At 41.3% G+C, this 27,097-nt stretch overlaps 1 protein-coding gene and 1 pseudogene across 16 annotated transcripts in view; both read right to left on the bottom strand.

Annotated features, from left to right (window-relative positions):
- The window catches only part of CREM (cAMP responsive element modulator), a 112,597-nt gene that overhangs the window by 37,346 nt on the left and 48,154 nt on the right, over positions 1-27,097 (bottom strand). For 4 of the 16 annotated variants that reach the window (XM_055087806.1, XM_055087810.1, XM_055087808.1 and 1 more), the window contains 3 exons: positions 15,930-15,965; positions 11,965-12,121; positions 7,991-8,889 (listed from right to left, as the gene is read on the bottom strand). In XM_055087806.1, the coding sequence (XP_054943781.1) occupies positions 8,745-8,889; positions 11,965-12,121; positions 15,930-15,965 (338 nt within the window). In that variant the 3' untranslated portion in view covers positions 7,991-8,744. Of the gene's footprint in view, positions 1-7,990; positions 8,890-11,964; positions 12,122-15,929; positions 15,966-20,771; positions 20,831-27,097 lie in introns of those variants that run through there. The other 12 variants (XM_055087807.1, XM_055087809.1, XM_055087814.1 and 9 more) reach the window with 8 other exon arrangements.
- Positions 1,055-2,961, bottom strand: LOC102989638 (heterogeneous nuclear ribonucleoprotein K-like; annotated as a pseudogene).

The raw sequence follows: 27,097 nt of genomic DNA, 5'->3' as shown, positions 1-27,097 counted from the left end.
GGGGGCTACTCTTCGTTGCAGTGCACGGGCTTCTCATTGTGGTGCCTTCTCTTGTTGCGGAGCACAGGCTCTAGGCACGCGGGCTTTCAGTAGTTGTGGCACGCAGGCACAGTAGTTGTGGCTCATGGGCTCTAGAGTGCAGGCTCAGTAGTTGTGGCGCACGGGCTTAGTTGCTCCGCGGCATGTGGGACCTTCCCGGACCAGGGCTCGAACCCGTGTCCCCTGCATTGGCAGACGGATTCTTAACCACTGCGCCGCCAGGGAAGCCCTCTATTTTATATATGGTAGTGTGTATATGTCAACCCCAATCTCCCAATTTATCCCTCCTCCCCTTTCCCCCCAGTAACCATAAGTTTGTTTTCTACATCTGTGACTCTCTGTTTTGTAAATAAGTTCATTTGTACCATTTATTTAGATTCCACATATAAGCGTTATCATATGATATTTAGTATTTTAACTATTGAAACATCACTGCTCTCCCACAATGAATGAAACACTTATTTTCCCAGTATTGTCAATAACTTCAGTGACATGATCATGCTCAGCGGATCCTCACGAGGCCGACAGTCTGATAACAGGTTAAGATGAGAACTACTGATAAAATGCCATCCACTGCCAGGGCTGAGCGACACCCATAGGTAGGACGGTGAGCAGAATTCTTTGACCTTGGTCTCATTTTCAATTATGTTTTAACCACCTAAAGTAACTAATTATAAGCAAAATTGGCAATTTTACCGATAAATGATTGATTCACCTTAAAGTCATTTATTTGCTAAAAATATATGACTTAGAACTAATTTATAAGGTTCCTATATCAAATAGCTTGTTCTATTTGCAAGTAACTGTGTACCTGTATGCTCCTGGGGACAAGCTATAGTCATAGGGTTCCAAATCTTGTCAAATTATTGCCCCTCCCCCATAATAGTTTATCCAAGACCTCCCAGAGTTACTATGCACATAATTTACTAAACTAGATCAGAGAAAACTCCTTTTACCCCCCTACCCTCCTCGGGCTTTGGACTTGGAGAGTCCATGGCAGAAAATATTACCCATGAGTTTTTGTTTTTAGGTTCACTAAATTTATTTTAAAAATCATAAAACGTTTCTTACAAAAGAGCATTACATTCTGCACACTGTTCTGAATAGATGCCAGGGACATATGGACTATTGTTACTTTTCCTCCCTATCCCACCCCCCTAAATGTTACAGTGACCGCAAAGCAAAGTGTTCACAATAATTACGTGGGGGGATTTTTTTTTAAACCACCAACAATGAACAAAAATTAAAATTCACTCACTCTGCTGCTGTTTCAAAATTTCAATGTTTTTGCACACCCTCCCCCAACCCCCAACCCTGTTTGTAAGGAACTAAAACATTACATCTGGTGAACAGCAAAGATTTCACTACACCTCAAATGCAGAACACCTATGAAGCAGAGGAATGTTGGCTTTTTAAACAGAAGCAGATAAAAAAAAAAAAAGATGCAGGACTCCTTCAGTTCTTCACTAGTCTTAGAAAAACTTTCCAGAATACTGCTTCACACTATAAAAAAGAAAAAATATCTTGCATTAGAATCCTTCAACATCTGCATACTGTTTCACACTGTTCTGCAGCAAATACTATGCATTCTGTATCTGGTCCTGTGTTCTGTAATGGTAACGATCCAATCTTCGGACCCTTCTAAAGGCTCATCAGTTTTGATCGAAGCTCCTGACTCATGACAGATTTGTTTAATCCGCTGACCAACTTTGCCAACAATAGATCCAGCCAGATCTTTGGGAATAGTTACTTGTGTAGTAATATTAGGTCCACCAAGATCACCATATGAGCCACGACCCCCTGCATAGGAATAATCACATCCAGAGCCACCCTGTGGTTCATAAGCCATCTGCGGCTCTGATGGGCTCCATGTATCTACTGCAGAGTCCCCGGTTTCATCAGCACTGAGACCAACCACGCCATCATGACGGTCTCCAGGTCCCCCTCTTCTGTCACAGGCCATTAGATCTCCTCCTCTAGGTGATGGTGGAGGAAGAGGAAGATTCTGAGCTCTGCCACCACCCAGGCCCCCTCGTCCAGGAGGAGGTGGAGGAGGTCCTCGGCGATGGCTCCTATCATCATAATCTCTTCTGGATGGAGGCATGGGATGCCCACCCCGACCAGGGGGCATTCTGTCAAAACCACCTCTTCCCGGCATGGGAAATCCCATGGGACATCCAGAGCGGTCATCAAACATCATTGTAAAACAACCATAATCATAGGTTTCATTGTAAAAATTGGGATCATAAGGCTGAGCACGTCCTTTGATGGGCGACTCTGATATAAGATCAAGGATGATCTTTATGCACTCTACAACCTTATCAGGTTTTCCTCCAATAAGAACTACTCTATCAGTGGATTGAGGACGTTTCTGGAAAAGCTTGATCGTTGTCTGAGTGTTCCTCGAAGTTCTTTGATTTTAGCATCTTTGACCCCAATAATTCCTCCAGCCAGACTCTGATGAATCAACAGTCTCAACTCGCACGCAGTCAAAGTCGCACCCTTTAGAGTGTTGGTAATTTAAGCATTCTACAGCATCAGATTCGAGCGGGAGCTGGCTGGTTGCAGTGGGTGATGGCAACTACAGGCCCTCTTCCAAGGTAGGGATGATTTTCTTCAGAATTTCTCCAGTTGTTTCAGTATCAGCGCTGGTACTCAATATGCGCTCGGGGCCACTGCTGTCTGGGAATAAAACACTGGCATTGTGGTCTGTACGGAGAGCCTTAATATCTTGCCTCCTTTCCCAATCACTGCCCCAGCATTCTTGCTCTGAAGCAGAATGCGTAATTCAACCATCTCATCAGTGTTTCTAGATCTTTCAAAAGTTTGTTCCTCTTCCATATCTTCAGCAGGGTGCTTACCAGATTTGCCATTGGTTTTGGTGTTGGGAAAGGTTTCCTCTGGCTGTTCAGTTTCCATTTTCTTATATTAAAGGGACACACCAGTTATTAAATATATCTATCCTTGCAGGGCAGAACTGAAGTGTTCTGGGCGGGACCAACTGACACCCTAGTACTGCAGTAGCGGGGCAAGCCTACTGTCCCCATGCCGCCACGCCGCCTCGGCGGGCCACGGCTAGACAGAGAACGAGCCCACCCACGAGTTTTTGAAGTCTTCATAGACTTAGAATGTTTCAAAGAAAAGGAATTACAGAGATAGCACATACACTATGTAGGGCTGTGGCATTAAACCATCTTGTGTGCTCAATAAATGCAGGCTAGGAACAGCCACTCAAGCTCAACCATGGCTTAGAGGGAGATGGGGTAAGGCCTGACCGAGACCACATGGTCAGTGTTCTCCAAAATGAGTGTCTGCAGAAACAGGCGTGGTACTGGCCAGAGATAGGAATGTCCAGAGCTGCTGAACCAAATCTCAACATAGGGAATGTTAAACACAAATAGACTCATGGGCACACTCATGTTGTCCTCTATCTAAAAATAAAAAGCCCACTTTCAGGGAACTCCCTGGCGGTCCAGTGGTTAGGACTCCATGCTTCCACTGATGGGGTTCCATGTTCAACACCTGGTCAGGGAACTGCGTGGCCCCAAAATTAAAAAAATAAAAATCCTATTTTCATTAAGAGCCTCCTTATCTAGGCTACATACTTCCTCAAAAGTGTACCAATAGTTACTGTGTTTTGAAAGGGAAGAATTTGGGAATTCCCTAGTGTTCCAGTGGTTAGGACTCAGCGCTTTCACTGCTTTGGGCCCCAGTTTGATCCCTGGTTGGGGAACTAAGATCCCACAAGCCGAGCGGCACAGCCATAAATAAATGAATGAATGAATAAATACAAGGTAAGAATTTAAAAATCTATTCCCAAGTCAAGCCCGACACTAGTCTGCCATGTCAGTGCTTCCCAGAGCTCACCAGACACTAAAAGCAGGACCCCTCAGAGCTCACCAGACACTAAAAGCAGGACCCATCACGAGCCTCATTAAGAGCCAGCTGTTCTAGAGACATTGTGCCATGTGTCAGCGATCGATGGGTCCAGCAGGGTCCTGCATCCCCCCCATTGGGTCCAGCGTCCTCCCATTGTTTCAGGGACAACAAGAGCTAATGTTTTCTAGAAAGCTATGCTTTCACCAAAAGCTGGTCGAAAATACAGTTTATAGAAAAAGAGAGGCATCGTGGGGATATAAAGATGACCACACTAGTGAAGAGTTCTGAGTCTCTCCATTCCCAATAACTATCAACATTTAAGTAAATCAACCTAAAATCTGGTTTCCTTGCCTATAAAATTAAAGGAGTAAGTTATACCTTTATGACCTCTTTTAGCTTGAGGATTCTGTTTCAATGTGTACATCTGTAGCTTTGATATCCCAACAGCTAGTCCTTAAAACTGTAGGACCATTTTCTCCTGATCGGCATCATGGATTTTAAACAGCAGAGAGAAAGGATGCCTGCTTTTGTCCGTTAGAACAGGAAAGGTTCGGGTGTTCTTAAGTCCACCCGCTTGGACCACAGAACTGTCTCCACCAACCACCTACCTGGCCAGCACACACACCCTCTGGCCACCTTCCTGCTTTGGGTCCCGGCTCCCTCGCTCCCTGCCAGGTTTGCTCTTGGCCCTGAGCCCTAACAGCTTTGTTACCTTGGGCAAGTTACTTACCCTCTCCAAGCCTGCTTCCTCATCTGCAAGATGGGGATGATGATAAAGGCACCAACACTGACGAGAATTAGATGTGATAAGCCCCGTATGGTGCACGGTTTGGTGCCTGGCACAGGGAAAGCACTCAGTAAACGGCAGCGATTACTTTTGATAATGACAACTGCGTGGTTAGAGCATCCACAGGACTCAGGACGTAACGGAAGAGTCTATGAAGTGCCAGCAAAGGGCCAGTGTTGCCAGGGCCCCTGGTCCTCTCCTTCTGGACCCCTTGTCACTTGTAGACTTGAAGGAATGAACATGCTGACCGACTGCCTTTGTCTCTTCCCAGAAACTCCTCATCCCACAGCCCTGAAGATGGGGCAGGAATCTAAGGAAACAGGTGGCATCATCAATGAATCTCTTTCACAAAAAAGGAACTGGTGACAGTGGCTGCCTCCCGGGTGGCTTGGAGCCAGGGATGGGAGATAAGACTTTTCACTTTGAATTTTGAACCTCAAGTACATCTTACCAATATTAAAAATTAAAGTATTTTTTAACATGTTGATTTTTGAAAACTAAAAAGAGACAATTTGTATTTTTATTTATTTATTTATTTTTGGCCGCTCCCTGCAGCATGTAGGATCTTAGTTCCCTAACCAGGGAGGGAACCCATTCCCCCCGCAATGGAAGTGCAGAGCCCTAACCACTTGACCGCCAGGCAAGTCCACAATTTGTATTTTTAAAAGGTTACACCTTCCCTCTGGGGAACTGGTGAGCTGAAAGGCGAGCTTCACGTGCTTCCCCCGTGCACCCCATAACTGCAGGGCTGTGGGCAGAAGTGGTGTAATCCCCTGACCCAGGATCAGTAATTTCTATCTCCATTAAGTCCAGATGCGGAAACTCTTAGTATTAAAAAAAAGCCACAGATGCACTGACAGCTCTGGACTCTGCGCAACACTGTTGCACAAGATGAGCCATGTTCACATGGCTTCCAACATACCGCTCGCTCTGTCCACCAGGAGGCTGTAAGCGGCATCTGCTAAGGCTGGGTGGAGAGCTAGCAAATCATGCTAATCTAGCAGCAAAAGGTCTGCTTCCAGGGACAAATCAGATGAGCCGGAATCTGGAGGAGTCCCATGTGGCTCCGACAGCCTGGCTCCAGCCCCGAGTTGCACAGCTTTTCCCAGCTCCCCACCAGCCGCGGCCTCAAACATCACCCATATGGCAGACTCCGCCAGCTGCCCACACCCTGCTCTTGCAGAACCCAGTTCTAGTCCGCACCGATTGGCCATATGCTTCGCAGAAGCCTGGAACCCTCCCCGCCCCAGGGGTTGAATCCTCACTAGTAATCCAGAGCTTTTAATTCCACTCTCCTTGCCAGCGAGCAGTTACGGAAGGAGTACGATGGGCCTCTACTGCTGAAGGTCTTCTGTGCAGGTTTCCCTTTGCTCTTAAGACAGGACAAACGGAAGAGGAGCTGCCGGCTGCCCCTCTGGTGCCTCCACCCGGGCAGCAATATCAGGATCGGGGGACCAGCTACACAGGGAGCCAATGGTCGTGAGGCCGGGTTGAGACACTGAATCTCCCACCTCTGCGCCTGGGGTTTTGTGAGGTGATAACATTTCCTCACTGTTTAAGCCACTGTGGAGAAGGGGGGACATCAGCTATGTAGGGCCCCAAGTAGTCAGATGCAATCTCCTTCCCCTGAGACGACAGAGTGGGGTACACACATGCACGCACGCTCTGTTACACCAAACCAACCCCTGGTGAGTCCTAACTTCACCTCCCCCCGTCTCCTTGACTGCAGCTCCTTGGAGGGGCGTGCCTGCTCTGTACCCCATCTGGATGCACCACCCTGCCCCGCCCCCCCACCACCCCAGCACTACCACTCACTTCCAAGTCTGCCTCCTGCAGGAAGGGTTCATCTGACCTCGCCTACAGCTTCCTCCAGTTCTAACACAGAGCGTCTTCTGCCTCGACATCCCTGGGTCGCCCTCTCGGTGTCCACATTCTGAGCACACGTCATTTACAGTGACTGACCCGACTGATTAACTGAATGAAAGGATGAGTGAACTGTGTGAACAATGAATGCGTGAGTACAAAGCACCATTTTCCTTCACCTGAAACCTGGGGTTTTCCTTTCCTCTTTTCTTTCTTATCTTCTTTCCTCATCTTACTTCTCTGTAGAACAAAAGACAAAAATTGAGATAAAAGATATTCAGAGCTCAGACTCTGCAGGATGAATAAGTATTTCTAGAGAAAGCTGCAAACAGCACGCCCGACCTCCTGGGAGTTACAGATAAGGGAAGGGGATGACAGTGTGGGGATAGCACTTAGACTCGCACAACAGCCTCCTGCTCTCTACCCACCCCCACCAAAACAGCTCCACACAATGACCAGCTCCACTACTGAAACTAGGGGAGGGGCAGCCTTAACAGGTCAGGAGTCACAGCAGAAAATGCAGCGAGTCTAGCCCACAGGAGGCCTTCAACAGATGTCCCACCGCAGAATGAGGTGACAGAGCATCTTGTGGTTAGGGCTTTGGGCTTATACCTTGAAGTTTTTTTATTATAAAAGCAGGATGAAATGTGGATACCAGTAATCACCTGATGTAATGAATTTCATCTGAATGTGCAGACTCAAAAATATTTGACCTAAAAATAGCTGTTTTGAAGTGGAAAATAAAATTTTGGGTTGTTTTAGTTTTTACTTTAAAACTCCTATGGTTGTTAGCCAAAACTCAAAATAGAGGGCCACCAGCATGAGATTTCCAGACCATCTGCAGAAAGGCCTACTCCATCATACCAGCTGAACCTCTCATAGCTGCTCTTCTGTGTAAAAGCCCTGGGGCCGAGCTTCTGATGAGACGGCAGAGATCACGACCCACTGTGAAATCGGCAGTGGACCCCCTTGAAGGTATGCAAATACAATTCTAACTTAAACCTTTAAATCAGGACAGATATTAAAATTTGCGTTAATGTTCATCATGTAATAGCAAACCGACACTAAAAACTTCTGCAAGATCTTTTATGTTACACAATAGAGTAAAAACTGTAGTATATGTTCAGATAGTTAAATGAGCACCAAACACTACAAAGTGTAACCAACATGGTTCTATTAAAAACTCTCTTCAACTATGGCATTCAAGGACAGCAATACAATATTTTCTTTACAAAGCAACCAATATAAAAATCTGCAAATGCCATAAATTCATTTATAGGCTATTATTTTCACAAAGGCATGTCATTAGATTCTTTCAATTCTTTCTTTCTTTCAGTTCTTTCCTGAGGTATTTTTTGTGGTTTACTTTTATTGTACTGCTGGATGCATTATCTTTGATCGTCCTTTCCTAAAATGATTTTTAAAGACCTGCAAAAATTTTTTATTGCATAGGACACTGTTCATGACACAGAGATCGGGAACTGCAGATATGTGGCACTGGAACAAGCCTTACAAATGTTGCATTTTAAGAATTTGTTGCGTACTTTTTTTTTTTTCTTTACAGTTTGCCTCTTTTAAAAAATTGAAGTTACAGCTAAGAGTTAACTATGTACAGTGAAGCAGTTTGGGAATGTTAGAGATTAGAAAATATGATGAATGATAAAGGGAAAAAAAAGTCATAATTCTTTCCGGCTTTATATTGTATTGCCTTCAAAAGCAACTGTACATATTGCAATCAGTTCATAGTTAAATATTTCTACTAATCTGTTTTAGGAGAGCAAATGTCTTTCAAGGTTTCCAGTTCCTCTATGAGCTTCCTGTTCTGAACTTCCAGCACTGCAACTCGACTCTCCAGACATTTGACATATTCTTTCTTTCGACGTCGACATTCTTTAGCAGCTTCCCTATAAGAGAGTAGAAGCAAAAGGGCAAAAAACAAAACATTTTTTTTCACATGCATGCTACTGACAGGGAGGCTGAAGTAAGCTTGGTAAATGTGATCGTGGCGTTCCAAATCCTGGGACAACATTCCCAATGCGATTCCAAACCCTAAGCCAAACTGGGTTCTGAAGGGTCACAAGCGTCCCTTCCACAAGTCCACATGGCAATTAGTAAGACTGCTGCATCTCCTGCCTTGATTAGAGCTCTGGGCAAACAAGGCCCAAGTCAAAGGCAGTCACTCTGCTTTACGGCAGTAAAGATCTTTGAGGGCCTTGAGTTCCTCAATGAGAGTCTTGTTCTGGTTTTCAAGCACAGCCACACGGTTTTCAAGACATTTGACATATTCTTTCTTCTTCCTGCGACACTCCCGGGCAGCTTCCCTGGAACCAACACAAGGCAAATGACAACAGGAACAACCTCTCAGCACAATCCAGAGTGGCTTGTGAGCTTCTGCCCCACAGACTCAACCGCCGGTCAGTCCTTGGGGATGTCTGCACGGAGCCGCACAACAGTTGTAACCGAGCACGTGCCTCGTTGGGAGGTTACCCTAAGACAGCAGGAATGATGGCAGAGCACAACAATTCGCCCGGCATCCATTGTAAATGGTGTTTTCTTAGGGCACACGTCCCATGGTCACAGTGACCAGCAAGATTTTCAGTAACCAAAACGATAGGACCACATCCCCAAGTGGAATTTCTACAAAAACATTTATAGATCTTTTCAATTCTCTTAATTATTTTTGTCCACCAAAAGCCACATATTCCATCACAACGAGTTAACTTTATTTGATCAAAAATGATTAGAAAAATTAATCCTTAGAAACCAGTGTCAGCACTGGAGATTTTAATTCTTCAAGACTAAATCTCAGTAAAACAAGATCAATCATGACTGCAAGCCAACAGTTTGTCGGCTAGAAAACAACATGGATAAGAATAACAATAAACAAATCATGCACATTTTCATAAACCAAAATGGAAGGGACCCTGCTTCTGAAAACTAAGGAAGGAGAGAAGAGAGGGTACAGAATACGACCCTCAGTAATTCAGATAACTTAAACCCAGAAATGTGAGAACACCACAACTGAAATCATGGAAAGGATGCGAGAGATGCATCTGCTAACCAGGATTTAAAGCACTGCAGACACGCCCGGAGAAAGGCCAGACCAGCAGCCAAAGCAACACACACAAACAAACAGAGGAGCTGAGTTAGTCATTTTCACACATAACCCCGCCAAAAAACAATGGACACAGCCAACATTTTCTTTCTTTCTCCTTCTTTTCAGGGTGGGAGGGGGTGGCTACTACGTCATTTAACTCGTCTAGAGAATAAACCCTCTGATAACAGCTTTATTTTGGAGTGTTCCTTTGAGAATAACTGCCTTTGGGGTACCCATGATATCAAAAAGCCTACACTGAAACAGGTAATTCAAATATATATAAGTAAAAGTTGTGCTGAACGTCTAATCGCCAGTTACTCTAATGCCAGTTAGCACTGCTGCAATTCTGGACTAGGAGTGACACATGCAACACATGTGGCCAATTCTGTTTTATTTTTAGCATAGTTGATGCTCACTAACAACTGGTTATCTGTGTTTTTTCTGTGGGAAGCAAGGGTCAGCAGAAGAGAGCCCTTGAAATCCCAATGAACTGCAGGAAAAGATCGAGCCCTACTTCCCAGCCAAGAACAAAGCCGTCACCCTGTGAACTTGAAAGGTTCTCAGACTTCTCAACTGGTTAACAGAAAAATTAACAGTGTAAAAGTGAACACAATCTGATAAACACAGATGAATTTAATCTAAATGATGCACACAGCAACGCCAAGAATAAATCCAAGCACACTTAAACATCTGCCAGTTTGGGAACACAATTCAACTCTTCCACAAAGAAACTAAAATACATTTCTGAATACCGAGGTTTTTGTGATTAAATCATTATATTAAATTCTAGGTCTGGAAGGAAGATAGTCATTTTACAAAACAAGTTACTACTAAATGAAATTTTAAATGTCCAATAGCAGCGTTGTGGGATGTCTAATGTTTCAAGTTTAATTTACCAAGCTGTGCTATTTCTTGTAGTATGGATACTTTGTGTCTCATGCGCCAGCATGCATGCTACCAGAGTCAAAATGTTCCAGGCACAAAGCTTTGTATGGCCACACCAGTAGGTGGTACATTCCTAAGTAGTCTCGGCTAAGGAAAACACCTGTTTCTTCTATTAATAGTTAGCTCCATTTTCAGGCCTTGCATTTGTCTGGATATACCCTTAGCATGGAGAGGAAGTACATGGCAAAGAGAAAAAGCTGACAAGGTTGTTAAAGAAATAACAACTGTAGCTGGATTGGCAGAAATACAATTAAGTATCTATTATGAATGCCAGCCAAAGAATTTAGCTGAGAGAATGTATAAGAGGTCTTTGACATTAATAAGTAAATCCTACATACTCTCCATAAAGCTAAATCAGCAGCTGACACCGGGGTCTCTTTGAGGTGACCCAGTGTTAGTGCAGTGTGGGCTCTGGGGAAAGACGGCCTGACTGCAGTTCCAGGTTCTGTCCAGTTTGGGCTGTGTGATCTTAATCAGCCTGTTACCTGACCTCTCTGAACCTCAGTTCCTCATCTGTAAAGTAAAGGAGAATAACCAGACCTACTCTCATGTGAAAGCTATGTGCGAGTTAAAAAAACGGTAGAAACAAGCACTGAAAACTTGCTCAGCAGACACTGAGCAACCGAAGAGCCATTTATCATCTGCTTTTCTCTTGTCCTGCTCTGAAACTGAAATTTGGAAGCTAAAATAGACCCTTCTCAGAATCCCGTGCTCCTAGGGACTCTCTTGATTATTTCTAGACAATGAAATGTGCAAGAACACGTGAGAAAATGAGAGGGAACTGGAAGCGTATGTATGATAGGAGGCATCTCTATGCGGTGGGGCTGTGGGTAATTTTAATTCTTCCTCTTGCTTTGTACTTGCCCCCAGCTAGAATTTTTCGGAATAGATTGTACTTGGGTATAATAGAGAAAAAACAAAGTTACAAAATAGATAAAAGAAAACTACATGTAAAAGACTTAGAAAATTCTGAACTCACACTCAGATTTATTTTGCTCACAAAGAAGCTAAAAATTATACTTATCACCTACCTCACAAAGGAAATACCAAGTACAAAATGAATCTTTATTTGTAATAAAGTCCTTCCATTATCATTTAAAAAATGAATGTCTCTTTTAGACATTACCCTAAAACACATGAGGATGTACCACCTGCTGATGGAACAGTTTCATGCCTGGAACTCTGACTAGAAGACTTACTTATCAGCACATGCAGAGCACAAGCCCACATAAAATGCCACCACACAACATGTAACTTGGGAGAAACAGCTGAGGAAAAGTTAATTTTTTAAAAGCCCCACAGTAATAAATGATATGTCCCCTAAGTGCATGCGGTTTCTAGTGAAACATCTTACCTATTTTTCATTAGCCTCAGCTCCCGTTTGCGTGTTGCTTCCTCTGCTAGTTGCTGGGGACTGTGCAGGCTTCCCGGCGAGGCAGCCATCACTACTCCCTGTGGCAAAGCAGTAGTCGGAGCTCGGATCTGGTAAGTCGGCATGTCACCAGTGGTGGCTGCAATGAAACAAAATATCACATGTTATATAAACAACTTATGACTTGATATTTTACGTAAACTTGACCTGGAAATAACATACTTCTTTTTACATGTTTTAAGAGGTGAGCCTGCTAATGTTTAAGATGATTATTCTGAGCATTATAGAAATTTTAGGTATCAAAGATCCCTTCAGCATTTGGAACAATGATACTCAGCATGCTCTATACATTTAATTGAAAGGTTTTCATCAAAGGCTAAAGAAGAGAGGCTTTTCAACTGATAGTTCATTTAGCCTAAAATCAGTGGTGTGCTGATAAATATTTAACCACCAGCTCTCTAGGGGGGGAAAAAAATCCCTGGTCCATAGTGTTTATCATTCCCATGAAGTAAATACTTTCACCATGGCCAATTTCAAGCTACCGATATGACTTCACTAAACATAAAGTTGGAAAAGCATACAACAGTAAGTAGCACACCATACAGACAAAATAGATGTAAATAACCTCAAGAGCATAGATACAATTATTAGAAATGATGAGTTTTAAGTATTTATTAATGTTGTTTTTAATGTAATTTGTTAAATATATATGTATTTATGTCTTTAGTTTTTAATAATGGCTGCTTTTGCAACCAATTCATAAAAATCCTGAAAACTTAATAATTGTCTCCAGCAAATGAGTGGGAGCTGGCCCTAGCACACCACTGCAAACATTTTAATTAAGAACATCTCCATCCTCTGAATACCCCAGCTAAGAGATTTTCCTAAACCCTGCAGCATGCCTGAAACAGTTCCTGGATGTCTTTAAGTGCAAGTCTTATTAACAGGTGATGACTGAGGTACTGGAAGGAAAATACTAGCTTACTGTATTTTCAGCTTAAAAACAAGGACAAAATAAGAAACAGGAAAGCTCTACTTAAAACTGTTTTCTCGGGCTTCCCTGGTGGCGCAGTAGTTGAGAGTCCGCCTGCCGATGCAGGGGACACGGGCTCGTGGCCCGGTCCGGGAAGATCCCACATGCCGTGGAGCGGCTGGGCCCGTGAGCCATGGCCGCTGAGCCTGCGCGTCTGGAGCCTGTGCTCGGCAACGGGAGAGGCCACAACAGTGAGAGGCCCGCGTACCGCAAAAAAAATAAAAATAAACAAAATAAAACTGGTTTCTCTAGGGAAGGATAATTTTTGTCTTTCTTAGGTTTCTTGGGATAATAATACATTTCTAAGTATTCATTTTTTAAAACACATTTTCTAATTATAGTATAATTACAGTTAAATGACAGATTTAAATATTTATTTAGTATTCAGATTGAATACTAAAAGTAAGTCCTCAAAGTGTAATAATTTAATTTCAAAATTTGTCTATCTACTGCAATAAACACAGGTTCCTAGGAAGGACAGATGGATTTAAGTGATGAAACATGTTTCTACCACCAATGTGTCAACTTTGAGAATGTAAGGTCCAGAATTAATTTGACGTTTTGATGAGATATTACAAAATACATGCTCTCTCAAAGCTAAATGCAAGAAAAAGGTTAAAAAAAGTTATCAAATCCTATAAAAATTGGTCTGATCCGAATGCCAATCAAAATATGAAATACATCACAATGTATTATACCTATTGAGTAAGAAACAAAATTTTACCCAAAGGGAGACAAAGACTTTTTTCACTTAAGTAGAATATTATCACTGAAAATAGCCAAGCAGTTTAAAATGTGAATCGAAAATTGATCTATCTGCTTCTTTTGGATAAACGCCAGGTTTTTTCCCTCTAGGGCTCAAGAGTTAGGTGAAAGAATAAAAATATGGCTTTGGGTGAAGATCACTCAAGGTCTTCTTCATAAGGTTTACAAAAATACCATTTATAAGGTTCTTCCTTCTATATATAATTTAATAAACAATGGTGATAAACAGTAACTGTGATAGATATAATGATCACCAGCAAAATCTCTATTAATAAACTTGGGAAAAATCCTAAATTTGTTTTCATGACTATTTAAAATACTGCACACACAAATGTCTCATTAGGTGTCGCAGAAAATTTTGAAATATTTAAGAAGATAACTTTAAAAATCAGTTGTAAACTGTTAACTTACTAAAGATTTTAAAAAATATTTTAATCATATTGCCAGAGGAGCTAGAACGGTGCACAGAACAACATGGTTCTCTCCTTTTCTCTTTATCCACATCAAGGGAAGGTGGTTACGGGATAATAAAGGTTAAACAATGGAACCCGCTGGAGGCGACAGAGGCTTTCTAAAATTGGAACAATGGCCAGCCATGAATAAGAAGTCCATGTGTCATCATGCTGACATTTGCAGGCAGCAGGGATGCAGACCTTGGTCTAGGGTTGCTCTTGCCAAACACTGCTCACAAAGAGTGCAATACAATGAACAGAAAGGTACAGAGGGGTTTGCTGTGCTTGTTCGAGTTTTGTGCGTATCTGCTATTTTTTGTACTGTAAGTTAGAGCAGAGTGCTTGAGTAACCATTTTTTCAAAAAAGGAAAAAGTGGGGGTGGGCAGGAATACTTTGCAGGTGAAAAATAAAGTTCATTCACTGGTCTTAAAACCAGAAATGGTTCTAAACTTGTGCCTATTTCCAAAAGCTGAAACTACCCTCCAAGGACCAAACTTGGCACCATGAAGAACAATGGCACTTTCAAAAGAAGTATTCTTAATTTTGAGCAATAGCTCAGGAAAACATATCGCTTTAAAATGATAACTTGGAAGGGAATGATATATTTGGATGTGTTAGTTCTGGATGTTAGCTAACAAACTGGGTTTTATTACAATTTTTCAGACATAGTATATATTCATTTTATCTCCTTCAACAAAAATCAGTTTGCAGCTCATTAGTTCAAGCCAGAAACAGGAATTAGTATAAATTAGTATAAATTTCTGTAATATCCCAATGAATCTATATGACGGTACTATTCTAATGGTCACTGAATAAGTATCAGTGGATGAATTCCATATATTCAAATATGATCACGTTAGCAAGCATGTTAATAAGATACGGGCAGGGCTTCCCTGGTGGCGCAGTGGTTGCGCGTCCGCCTGCCAATGCAGGGGAACTGGGTTCGCGCCCCGGTCTGGGACAAAGGCCAATTCCTGTTCCATCTTAACTACTGAAAGTGTCCAAATTATTTTTTACACTAGAATTTCACTGTATAAATTATTTCTGAAAATAAATGGGCCATCAGTGGGGGCTTCAAACTCATGACTGAAGAATAAGAAAAAGATATTTATACACTAATTTTATTCTAAGGCAGCAAACTTTAAAGGCAAGTCAGGGATATCTTTTCTACCCGACTCTAGCACAGTCCTCGGCATATAATGGGTGCTTTGTGAGTTTACATGTGCACCACAAAGTAAATTTTGAACTTCTCAAGGTTTTGCAAAAGCCCACTGCCATTCAGAATGTTTAAAATAAGCAATCTTATTATTATAAGACTATAATTAGCTATTGTTATTATAGCTAAGTCTTTAACACTAAGCCATGGAAAGCCCGATAAGATGCCATGTATTTATTCAAACTGGCCTTTCTTGATAAAAGGCATTATTTCTTAAGTCTTCCCTTAAATATTACTTATCTACCCTGGCATTTTAGAAGCAGAGGAGTTGTAATTACAGTGTGATTCCAACCATCTAACTCCTGACATGAAAAAAAAAAAATGTTTAGGTTTAGTGTCAATATTTCATGGGAAAGAAAATTCCTAGGACTCTCAACTCTGGTCAGTAACTTCATACCTCTCTTTGCAAGCTTTAAACACGGTACAGCAGAAAAAGCATGGGATTTGGAGTCTGGGTTCTAGTCCAGCTGTGCCACTTACCAGCCATGTGACTTGGGGCAAGTTCAGTTTCCTCATCTGTAAAATGGGGATACATGATCTCATTTAATACTCACAATAAACCCTGTAATGTATGTCAAAGTGTCTAGCACAGTGCCTGGCACATGGTAGGCTTTCATCAAATGTTAGTTCCCTTCCTCTTCCCTTCCTTAAGTTCTGAAAGACAATGTTCCAAATTATCCTTATACTGTATAATTAAAAGACATATAACAACCATATTTTCCCCTGGAGTTTCCCTTCTAACAAACCTGGGTAATAGAATGACTGAAACGTATGGCTCTTATTCCTTATTTTGTTTAAAAAATATGCCCCTTAAAAAACTTTTTAAATTTCTACTATATTTTATTATATCCCTTTAGAGAATAAATCATTAAAAGATAATATAAAATGTTCTTTTTAATGTGCATAATCATTTAAAAGAGAACCTCGAAGATGGAGGATCACAAAGAAACATGATACAATCTCATCAGACTGGTAATAAGAAAACTGAAAACCTCACAAGTAAAAGGTGTTTGTTTCTTTCTTTCTAACCAAGAAAGAAACTCAGCCAAATGCCTATCTTGATAGCTTCCAAAGTGAAACAATTTATCAACACCCCAAATGGTGGTAATATTACTTGCTTATTGGTTTACTGAGATCTCTGAGCACATCAGCTGAACAGAAACATTTTTCTATGTGCAGCTCCTCCCTTCATATGTCATTTTGCTCTGCGTCACTAATCCCAAACACACTGAAGTAACAAGCAATGGAGGTGACTTAGGAGCCGTACTTGTTAGCAGGGGCTTCTTTCCCTGGCTCCAGCAAACCAAGGACATCTTCACTTTTCCTTTTGATCCTCTCCTCCCCGCCACCACAACAGTACTCAAAATGCCCAAATCAGGCTTGTCCTCGCCTGGTGTCTCACACTGTCAAAAACCTTCCCTCCTCCACTGCTCCACTTTTTCCAGGAAAATGAAATCCTATATAAATGTAACTAAGTACTGAACATTTTCAAATTTGCTACAATTACTGTAACAGACAGACCATGCGGTATTAAGCCAGTACAATTTTTTATTTTAAGTTACACATATAAGGGACCTTCCTGAGTTGTTTATTAAGAGAAACTCTTAAAGTGACAAAAAAAAGTCTATGTAAAAAGATGAAATTATGAATATTGAAATTTAAAGTTCTCTATAATAGCAAATATATGCTCTATTGTCCTATGAGTAATAACAAATATTCTAGAAAAAAATCCATTTTGACTACTTAACATGATGCTAGCTTCATTTTGCATGTTTTATAAGCAGTGTGTAGTATGCTATTATAACTCATCTAACTGTAGCGTTAATTTACCAATGTCAGGTGGATTTTGAGGAGCAATGTAATATGGTGTGAACAGAACCAGACAAGGAGTCTGAAAACCCAGACGGGTTCACCACTTGCTAGCTTTGTGAGCTAGGAGAGCCTTTACCCACTCCGATCCCTGTTCAGTTACATGCAAATGAGTGTAACAATATCTGCGCTAAGTGCCTCAGTGAGAATGCATGGAAAGTGCTTCTCCTCTTGGGTATTTAAACATGGTTTCTTCATTGAGGCTTGCCCTGGTCCTTTAACCCATATTACTGCTTCCTGTGGGTCTCTCATGATCTGACAGCTTCTTTGATAGCACTCACCCCATAAGTGATTTTTTTAATTTTAAAGTTTATGTAAATGCAAAGCATCCTCATAATTATTTTATTAGGCAACATATTCATATAGGCATATAAAACTGGACAAAGTGAAACAATTATCCCAAGCTATATTTCATTAAAAATTTTTCAGAAACAGTGAGGAAGTAACACAGTGGCAATTGCAGTATACCTTCCACACAGGTTTGGAGTTTTATGGAAACTTAAGGTAGATGAGTGACTTGTTTTCATTTCCAACATGATTATAACTTGCTTCGCTACCAACTTCAAGAAGCTGTTATAACTTGATCCAAAACGTTCCTTTAGGTGAGAATTTCCAAATAAAAACCTTTTCCAGCAGCCTCTTTTCACAAAGGTGAAATACATCCTTATTCTCATGCATCAAATATTAACTAAGATACTGTTTTCCAAATTTGAATAAGTTGTAATGTTTGTTTTTTAACAATTCAGAAATCCAGGCTGAATACAATTCATCAGAGTTTTTTAGACTTGGAGACTAAAGGGTATGGAATTAGGCTCCTAAACATAATCAGCTTATGAACAAAGCCAAGAACGATTTCTAATAAAACTTTAAACTATACCCAACAGAATCAATAATATAATTCTATAAACCATAGATATTCACTTTCACATTCGATTCCATGATCCTATAAGCAATTGCTCCTAAAACCTTTACCAGGCCAGTCATTATTTTGGAGCCTGATTTTGGTCCAGGTCAGCTTTTCAAACTCTAAGTTGTAGACCATGAGTAATTCAGTAATTAATTTCATGGGTCAAGAATAGCATTAAAAAAAGAATGGAAAAGACAAGTATGAGTACATCACATAGAGTAAGGATAAGCACTCTTTTTGAAACTTGTTTTATATAAATGTACTTGTTTTATATAAATACACACACACACACACACACACACACACACACACACAAGGTCTATGGCATCATGCTGTAAAATGTGGGTCATAGTCAAAAAGTTTGCAAGTCAAATATCTATAGCTCAATCCACTTGGTTTGCAGTCCACGCAGGGAGGGGGCGGAACTGCGACTCCAAAGGTGGGCCCCAAAGCTGCTCTACTACACCTTCAAAAGGCCCCTTAAATATGTGCTCTTTGGGCTCCTCGAAAAAGCAAATAAAGTATGCTTTTCATTTTCAAATAGCATTTTAAATAGAATTGATTCCGTGAGAACTGACCAGATTTCCAAAAATAATGATTTCCAAAGGCGCAATGAGGTCTTGCGAAAAAAGTGACATTTTAAAAATTTCAGCATTCTGAAAAATTTAAACTAGAATGGGTAAATCATGTATAAGCATTATGGGTAAAACTGTGAAAAAGAATATTTTCAAGGATAGTGGTATGTTCACTCTGTAAACATAAACGCATAAAAATGTTCATTTATTTTCAAGCAATGGTTAAACATTTATGTAAATTTTTACTTTAAATTTAATATTTAAATATATTCTGGGTATTCTCAAATCATTTATTTTTTGTTATAATTCTCTGTCATGTTTGGACATGAAAATTGGAATTAAAGGCTTAGTAAAGAAAGATATAAGGGTGGGAGGGAGGGAGACACAAGAGGGAAGAGATATGGAGACATACGTATATGTATAACTGATTCACTTTGTTATAAAGCAAAAACTAACACCATTGTACAGCAATTATACTCCAATAAAGATGTTTAAAAAAATTTAAAAAATAAAAAATAAAGATATAAACCAACTAATAATTTTTAGAAAATACATGTATGCACAAAAATGCCTTTTGGTTCTAAGAATCATATGACATGCAGTATCTGAGATTATTTTAAGTCCATCTATATCTTACAATAAATCTGTTATCTGAGGGTTTCTGCATTCTACAGCCCCTCTAAAACCTCACGAAAACTTCTTTGAGAAAAACAATGTAACACAGGCTTTACTTGCTCAAGACAAAGGAATGTTCCCATCCGGAAGAGAGCCGAGACCCACTAAGTGAAGAGCTAAGGTGTGGTGAAGCTGTTTACAGTCACCCACTCTTCAGGAATTCAACTGCGAGCTTAGCACCGGGCTGGCAGTCAACTGCCGGTAACTAAGTCACCAGCATTACCTGTAACTGAGGGCACCACCCCCAGGAAGAACTGCAGGTGGGGCGGGTGGGTGCGGGTCGGCACGGAAAGATGCGCACTCCCCGGACCCGGCGCTAGCGGGCACTCCGGACCCGCCAGGCGCCTGCGCAGGCCGCTCGGCCCCGCCAGGCACACACTTACCTCGAGCGGAACGTAACGGCGAGGCTCACGGGACCTGCTAGGGGTCTAGGGCCCCGGCGGAGAGGGTGGCAGCCCCCACCTGCGCGCGGCCGGGCGGAAAGAACTGAGTCAATCACAGCGTGACTCGGGCTGACGTCAGCGTGCTGCTTGCCTGCAGTTTAACTTTCCACTGCCCGCCGCACCGATTCCAGGAAATGTAATGACGTCGGCCCTTTGAACCCGGTTAGCTGAGAAGCAGACCATTTTAAACAGGACGGAAGGAACGGCAGGCTCACAAACACCCCTGACGCGCTGTGTTTCCTATTCTGTCTTGCAGCTACATTTGAACACAGCAAGAAAATCGGAAGCTTACTATTTTTTTTACAACTCTGAACAGAATGTGTGTTTGACTTGCAGCTGCACTGGATCTGCAACAGGTTGCAGATGAATCAACAGCTTATTTTAGTAGAGCAAATGGAGAGAGAGAGGGAGGGAGAGAGGGAGGGAGAGAGGGAGGGGGGGGGAGAGAGAGAGAGAGAGAGAGAGAGAGAGAGAGAGAGAGAGGGAGGGAGGGAGGGAGGGAGGGAGGGAGGGAGGGAGGGAGGGAGGGAGGGAGGGAGGGAGGGAGAGAGAGAGAGAGAGAGAGAGAGAGAGAGAGAGAGAGAATACAGCCTTGGTCAAGGAAGCAGCACAGTACTGAGCAAAGAAGCGGTTACACTCAGATGCCTTCACAGAGTGCCGAGTATATTCAGTTACAGATTAGAAGGAAGTCTTACTCCTCAGCTACTAGAAAGTTAATACTTTTTGTAGAAGGAAGTCTTACTCCTCAGCTACTAGAAAGTTAATACTTTTTGAAACTCGGAGGTTCCTAAATAATTTTTCTAAACTTCAAAAACAATCTTGCAGAATTTCAATCCCTCTTTAAAATTCTTACCTGTTTCGTCTCCAGTTACAGCCATGATGGGCTTCTGCATACAGAACTGTCTTGCTTCCCCTATCGTGCCGAGTATATTCAGTTACAGATTAGAAGGAAGTCTTACTCCTCAGCTACTAGAAAGTTAATACTTTTTGAAACTCGGAGGTTCCTAAATAATTTTTCTAAACTTCAAAAACAATCTTGCAGAATTTCAATCCCTCTTTAAAATTCTTACCTGTTTCGTCTCCAGTTACAGCCATGATGGGCTTCTGCATACAGAACTGTCTTGCTTCCCCTATCACAGGACCACATAAAGTGTTCCAAACCAGCAAGCATGTGCAGGGTAAGTAGGAGTACTGACATCACAATGACCTCACTAGCCTATCACTGCCATCAATTTGCTTTGTCACAGACGAGCTCACTGAAACCAAACCCTATAAAAACCCTTCCTGTAATAAATAATCTCAATGTTCTCGTTTCTCATTTTTACATAAAAATCGAGTTGGGCTCTGGCAAAAAATACATCTCATTAAGCATTAAAAGTTACATGGCTATTTCTTATGGGGCTACTTTTAAATTATTGTTCTGTCCAAGGTTTCTAAGTAGCCAAAGTAGGCATAAAGCTTATATATTTTTCATAACTCACAGGAGAAAAAACACAGATTAAAAAACAACAACTGACAATCAACCCAGAAAAACGCTGTGAAACACACAGAAGTGTATTTCAGACACTTCTAAATTCACCAAGAAATACCCAGCCACCTTAGTTTACTTGACACATTTTTATTTGCTACAATGACATAAAATCCAGCTGTTTCTAAGATGACATAGAATTTGCTAATTTCACTTGAAGGGCATACATACTGAAATTTTTAAAATTCACTGTGCCAAAAGCAGTAAGTATTATATAGCATTCCTCCATAAAAATTATGGAACCACATGAATTTGCTGATATTTAACATTTTGGGGCCACAAAACAACAATTTCATGTGGCTCAATCTAATGCACTATTTTGCTCAATTAAAATCCCTTGAAAGAATTTTGTGATTAAAAAAATTCATAAATAAATCACAGTTACTATTCATAAAATTTTAAAAATATATCCAATTTCATTTGGATCACTTAATGAAGGTTCAGCACATGAAGAGCTGGATCACTATTGGAAATTTAACGATTACAAAGTTAGACCAAAGAGTGGCACATGTTCAACAGTAAAATAGACCACAGCCCAGGGGAAAAAATGATCTGCATCTCTACTGCACAAAAATAAGTGACATGTCACTGATCTTGTATCTTGATCAATGGGTTTACAAAGCCCATTCCCTGTATGATTAGGATCCAAACCATTCTTATGTCAGTGAAAGGGCATTCCACCACATTCTTGCCTTATTCAGTGAAGTACCTCTAGTAAGGCAGGGACTTCACATTCAGAGGCTTAGGAGGCGAAACATGAGGGAGGATCCATGTTTCCAGTAATTCTCCAGGGCACATAAACTGAAGACATCCTGGCTAAGTAAAAAAGTCTGGGGACCAATGGAGAGTCCATGAAGGATCTTTTCCATCCCAGCCACACCTAAGGGCTTGGTTCCAAGACTACTAGTCAACTTTATTTCAAATTTGAGAAAGTTCAAATTGATTTTAATCTCAACATTTCTTTACGGACTTCCCTGGTGGCACAGTGGTTAAGAATCCACCTGCCAATGCAGGGGACACGGGTTCAAGCCCTGGTCTGGAAAGATCCCACATGCCGCAGAGCAATTAAGCCCGTGTGCCACAACTGCTGAGCCTGCGCTCTAGAGCCGGCGAGCCACAACTACTGAAGCCCGCACGCTCTAGGGCCTGCATACCACAACTGCTGAGCCCGCATGCTGCAACTACTGAAGCTCATGCGCCTAGAGCCCGTGCTCCACAACAAGAGAAGCCACCGCAATGAGAAGCCCGCGCACTGCAACGAAGAGTAGCCCCCTCTCGCCGCAACTAAAGAAAGCCTGCGCACAGCAATGAAGACCCAATGCAGGCAAAAACAAATAAATAAAAAAATCAAAAGAAACACATTTCTTTAAATTGGCTCTTAAGTGCTCAATAACTATTAGCGGTAAAAAGGATAAAGGAAGGAAAGGAAGAAGGGGGGTTGGCTGCTTGGCTGACTACTGCTATTGGTACTGTTTTAATAAATCCCTTCCCTGGACCAGATAAACTCGGTTAATCAGCACACAGGAATAGTAACATTTTCACAGAGGGAATGTATTTCACTGTCATTCACTAAATGGTTATTGAACATTTATCATACGCTAGGGACTGTGCTAGGGACTAAAGATCCCTGTCCAAACAGAAGTCACTAGGTGGGCAGGACACAGGGAGTCACAATACGGTGGGACACATGCCCTAAGAAGGTGCAGGGGTCATACCAGCCAGATATGCAAGGTAGAGGAAGGCTTCCTAAGGAAGTGCTATCCCACATGAAAACTGGATAATGCACATGATTGTGGAGGTGTTCCTGTCAGGGCACAAGGCTCTGCATGAGGCCCCTAGAGCAGAGAGGGGCCATGGCATATCACAGGAAATGAAAGAAATTCTGCACAATAGAGGGAGAGTTGAGGGAGAAGCCTAGCAACGGAAGTAAAGCCTGGATTAAACAGAGGTATGGTCTTTGTTAGGGATTCTGACTTTGTCTAACAAGTAACAGGCATTCACTGAAGGATTTTGAGCAGGAAACTGATGCAATTACATGCATATGAATTTTAGAAGCCCCACCCCTAAGTGCAGAAGTGAGCGCACAATGGGGAAAGGGAAATGCTGGAGGCAGAGACTTTGTTTTTAAGAAATATTAGTAGCTCCCAGAATCACTGGGAGGCATCAACAAAGGGAGCCTAGCTAAACTTTCAGGAGCAACTCCCAAAAAACCAGGCCAAAAAGGGAGCTTCTGTCTCTGGCATGATTAGGAAAATCAGGATGCTGTTCCACAGCTACCAGCTTCCGGGCAGCCACCTGGCAGGGACTAGGGATCACAGTAACACAGGTCAGAGGGGATGGCAGCCGGAACGAGGACTATGACAGTAGGGTTGGAGAGGACTGAAGAGACGTGTGCTACAGGAAGAAGAATGGATGGAGAAGGGGTGGGAGAGTGATGGGTGACACCCAGGTTTCTGCATGAAGCAACAGGATGGAGAGTTACTGAAATAGGGTAACAAAAGGAGAACTGGGGTGGGAAAAATGGATCTGGGGTTTTGGACTTCTGGCGTCGGAGATGTGTGCCATGGGCAGGGATGAGGTCATCCAGGGAGGGCAATCAAGCCAGGTGGAAGAGGGTGCGGGATGCAGCCCGAGTACCACCACCAGCACCTACAAGCTGGGCAGAGGCGACTGGAAGAGGGGTACAAGCATCCAGGAAGTGAAGGAAGCAGGGGTCGGTAGCGCTAAATGCTGTGGAGGGATCGATCAAGGTGAGCGCAGAGACTCACAGAGAAACTGCTGTGACCTCTCAAGGGGATGACAGGATGGAAGGTGGACAGAGTAAGACAAGAACACTCACAGACCCCGCTATGTTTAACAAAAAACTAGAACCCCTGTCCACCATTATTTTTAAGATGGAGAAGGTGAAGAGAAAAGAAAAGGAAAAGAAAAGGCAAGGAGAAAGAACAAGAGGAATACAGATTGGAAAGGAAAAAACAAACATCTTACTTGTATTTGATGCAAACATTCATGTAGTATCACAGGGAGATTCAGCATATTATTAGCAGTAATTAAGAGTTTAGAAAGGTTCATAGATAAAAGGTAAACTTCAAAAGATCAATATTTCTCTATACCAGGAACAACCAGAAAATGTAACAGAAAGCTACCACTCATAATAGCAAAACAAACAAACAAAACCCCAAGAAACAAAACCCTAATGGGTTAAACATTTAAGAACTAACTGAACAAAAAGTATGAGAGACCCCCATGGAGAAAATTTTAAACTGTTAAAAGAAGTTAAGATCTGGATAAGTGAAGACATTCTCTGCTCTGTTGGTGGGAATGTAAATTGGTGCAGCCACTATGGAAAACAGTATGGAGGGTCCTCAAAAAATAAAAAATAGAACTAACATATGATCCAGCAATCCCACTTCTGGGTATTTATCTGAAGAAAATAAAAACACTAACTCAAAAAGATATCTACACCTCCACGTTCACTGCAGCAATATTTACAATAGCCAAAACATGGAAACAATCTAAGTGCGTCTATGGACAGATGAATGGATAAACGTGGTGTATATATTATACAATGCAATTTTAATCAGCTATAAAAAAGAAGGAAATTCCGCCGTTTGTGATAACATAGATGGACCCTGAGAGCAGCATTATGTTAAATGAAATCTGTCAGAGAAAGACAAATACTGTATGATATCACTTGTATGTGGAATATAAACAAACAAACAAACAAAAAATCCCAAACTCATAGACACAGAGAACAGATTGGTGGTTGCCAAAGGTTGGGAATGAGGGGTGAGCAAAAAGGGTGAAAGGGGTGTCAAAAGGTACAAACTTCCAGATATAAAATAAATAAGTCCCAGGGATGTAATAATGTGTAGCATGGTGACCACAGTAAACAATACTGTGTTGCATATTTGAAAGGTGCTAAGAGTAAATCTTAAAAGTCCTCATCACAAGAAAAAAAATTTGTAACTATATATGGTTAAGGATGTTAACTAGACTTATTGTGGTGATCACTTATTGTGACTATACAAATGTCAAGTCATTATGTTGTACACCTGAAACTAATAAAATGTTATGTGTCAATTACACCACAATAAAAAAAGACTTCAGTTCTCCCTAAATTAATATATAAATTTAATGTAATCTCATCATTGGTTTTATAATTATATTACATTATTATTATTTGGGAACTCAAGCTTATTCCAAATGCATATGAGAGAACAATAGTTCACAAAAGCTAAAACGGCGCTAAAAAAGTTAAAAAGACAAAAAAGAGGCACTTGTTCTGTGACAACAAAACTAGTGTGGTGCTGGCACGCAGAACAGAGAATGCTGAGACAGATCGGGGCTGCACGAGGCCTACTTCCTGCACAGTTAAGAATGCCCATAAATCAATGGGGAAAGGACAAACCGTTAGCAGGGAAAACTGGCTCCATATGCGGAGAAAAAAATAAAAATGGGTTCCCATTCAACACTATACAGAGAGGTGGACTGCAGGTAGATTAAGGACATAATGTGAAAGGTAAAACTGTAAAGCTAACAGAATCAATGCAGAAAAATATCTTTGTGACTTATGGAAGAAAAAGAGTTCTTAAAACCCCCAAAGTATAAAACTTATGTATGTATTATCGATGCAAAACACAAAACATTTTTAAAAACTCTCCTTCTTAAAGTATCAGTAGTTTTTAGTAGATTTTCCATATAAAAAAAATAAAATTGGAAGAAATGAGCATTCTTTATGATTTTTCATTTAGACATATAGGGTTCATGAGTACTGGGGAAAAAGAAAAAGAATTGGTACTTTAAATTTATATTTAAAAGAAAACATTAAAGCACTGGGTAAGTACTATGGATTTTTTTTTTTTTTTTTTACTCCATAAATGTCACCACTTTGGCTCTTCATACACTTTTATTATAGTCCATATAATACCTAAGAGTAAAGCTCCCCAAATACCTAAGAGAAAAGCTAATTATCAAGAGATTCATCGATTATAATCTGCTTTTTTCTATACTTGCAAGACTTTCAGACTAAAAGAACTGATATTACTTCCTTTGAAATTAGTGCAAATAGACCAAGGGGAATAGAATTAAACTAAAACGTAGGATTTTTGAAAGTTGTATTGAACACATTATAGTTATCTGAGCACAACTGAATGAAATTAAAATAATGTATAATTCAATTTTAACTGAAATCTTAGGTTACCCTAAAAACTTAGGGTTACATCCCAACTGCTTTATTTCCCTACTCAGCTTTCATTAAGAGGTAGAACAGGTACCTCAGAATTCAAATATACTAAGAATGGTCTAAAGAAAGAACAAAATCAGCATTTGTTTTGAAATGAGATGTCTAGAAAGCAGACTTGAGTGTAACAACTGGGGAAAAACCCAAATTCAGTGCCTCAAGGACTGGATACTTAAATCTTCCTACACTAGGTACTAAAAACATACTCAGTACATTTCTAACCCCCAAATGAAGAATATTTACTTAATTAAAAACTTCAGGGGGCTTCCCTGGTGGCACGGTGGTTGGGGGTCCGCCTGCCGATGCAGGGGACGCGGGTTCGTGCCCCGGTCCGGGAGGATCCCACGTGCCGCGGAGCGGCTGGGCCCGTGAGCCATGGCCGCTGGGCCTGTGCGTCCGGAGCCTGTGC

Source organism: Physeter macrocephalus, chromosome 11, assembly GCF_002837175.3.
Source record: "Physeter macrocephalus isolate SW-GA chromosome 11, ASM283717v5, whole genome shotgun sequence".
Taxonomy (NCBI): domain Eukaryota; kingdom Metazoa; phylum Chordata; class Mammalia; order Artiodactyla; family Physeteridae; genus Physeter; species Physeter macrocephalus.
This window is presented reverse-complemented; position numbering and strand designations above follow the sequence as displayed.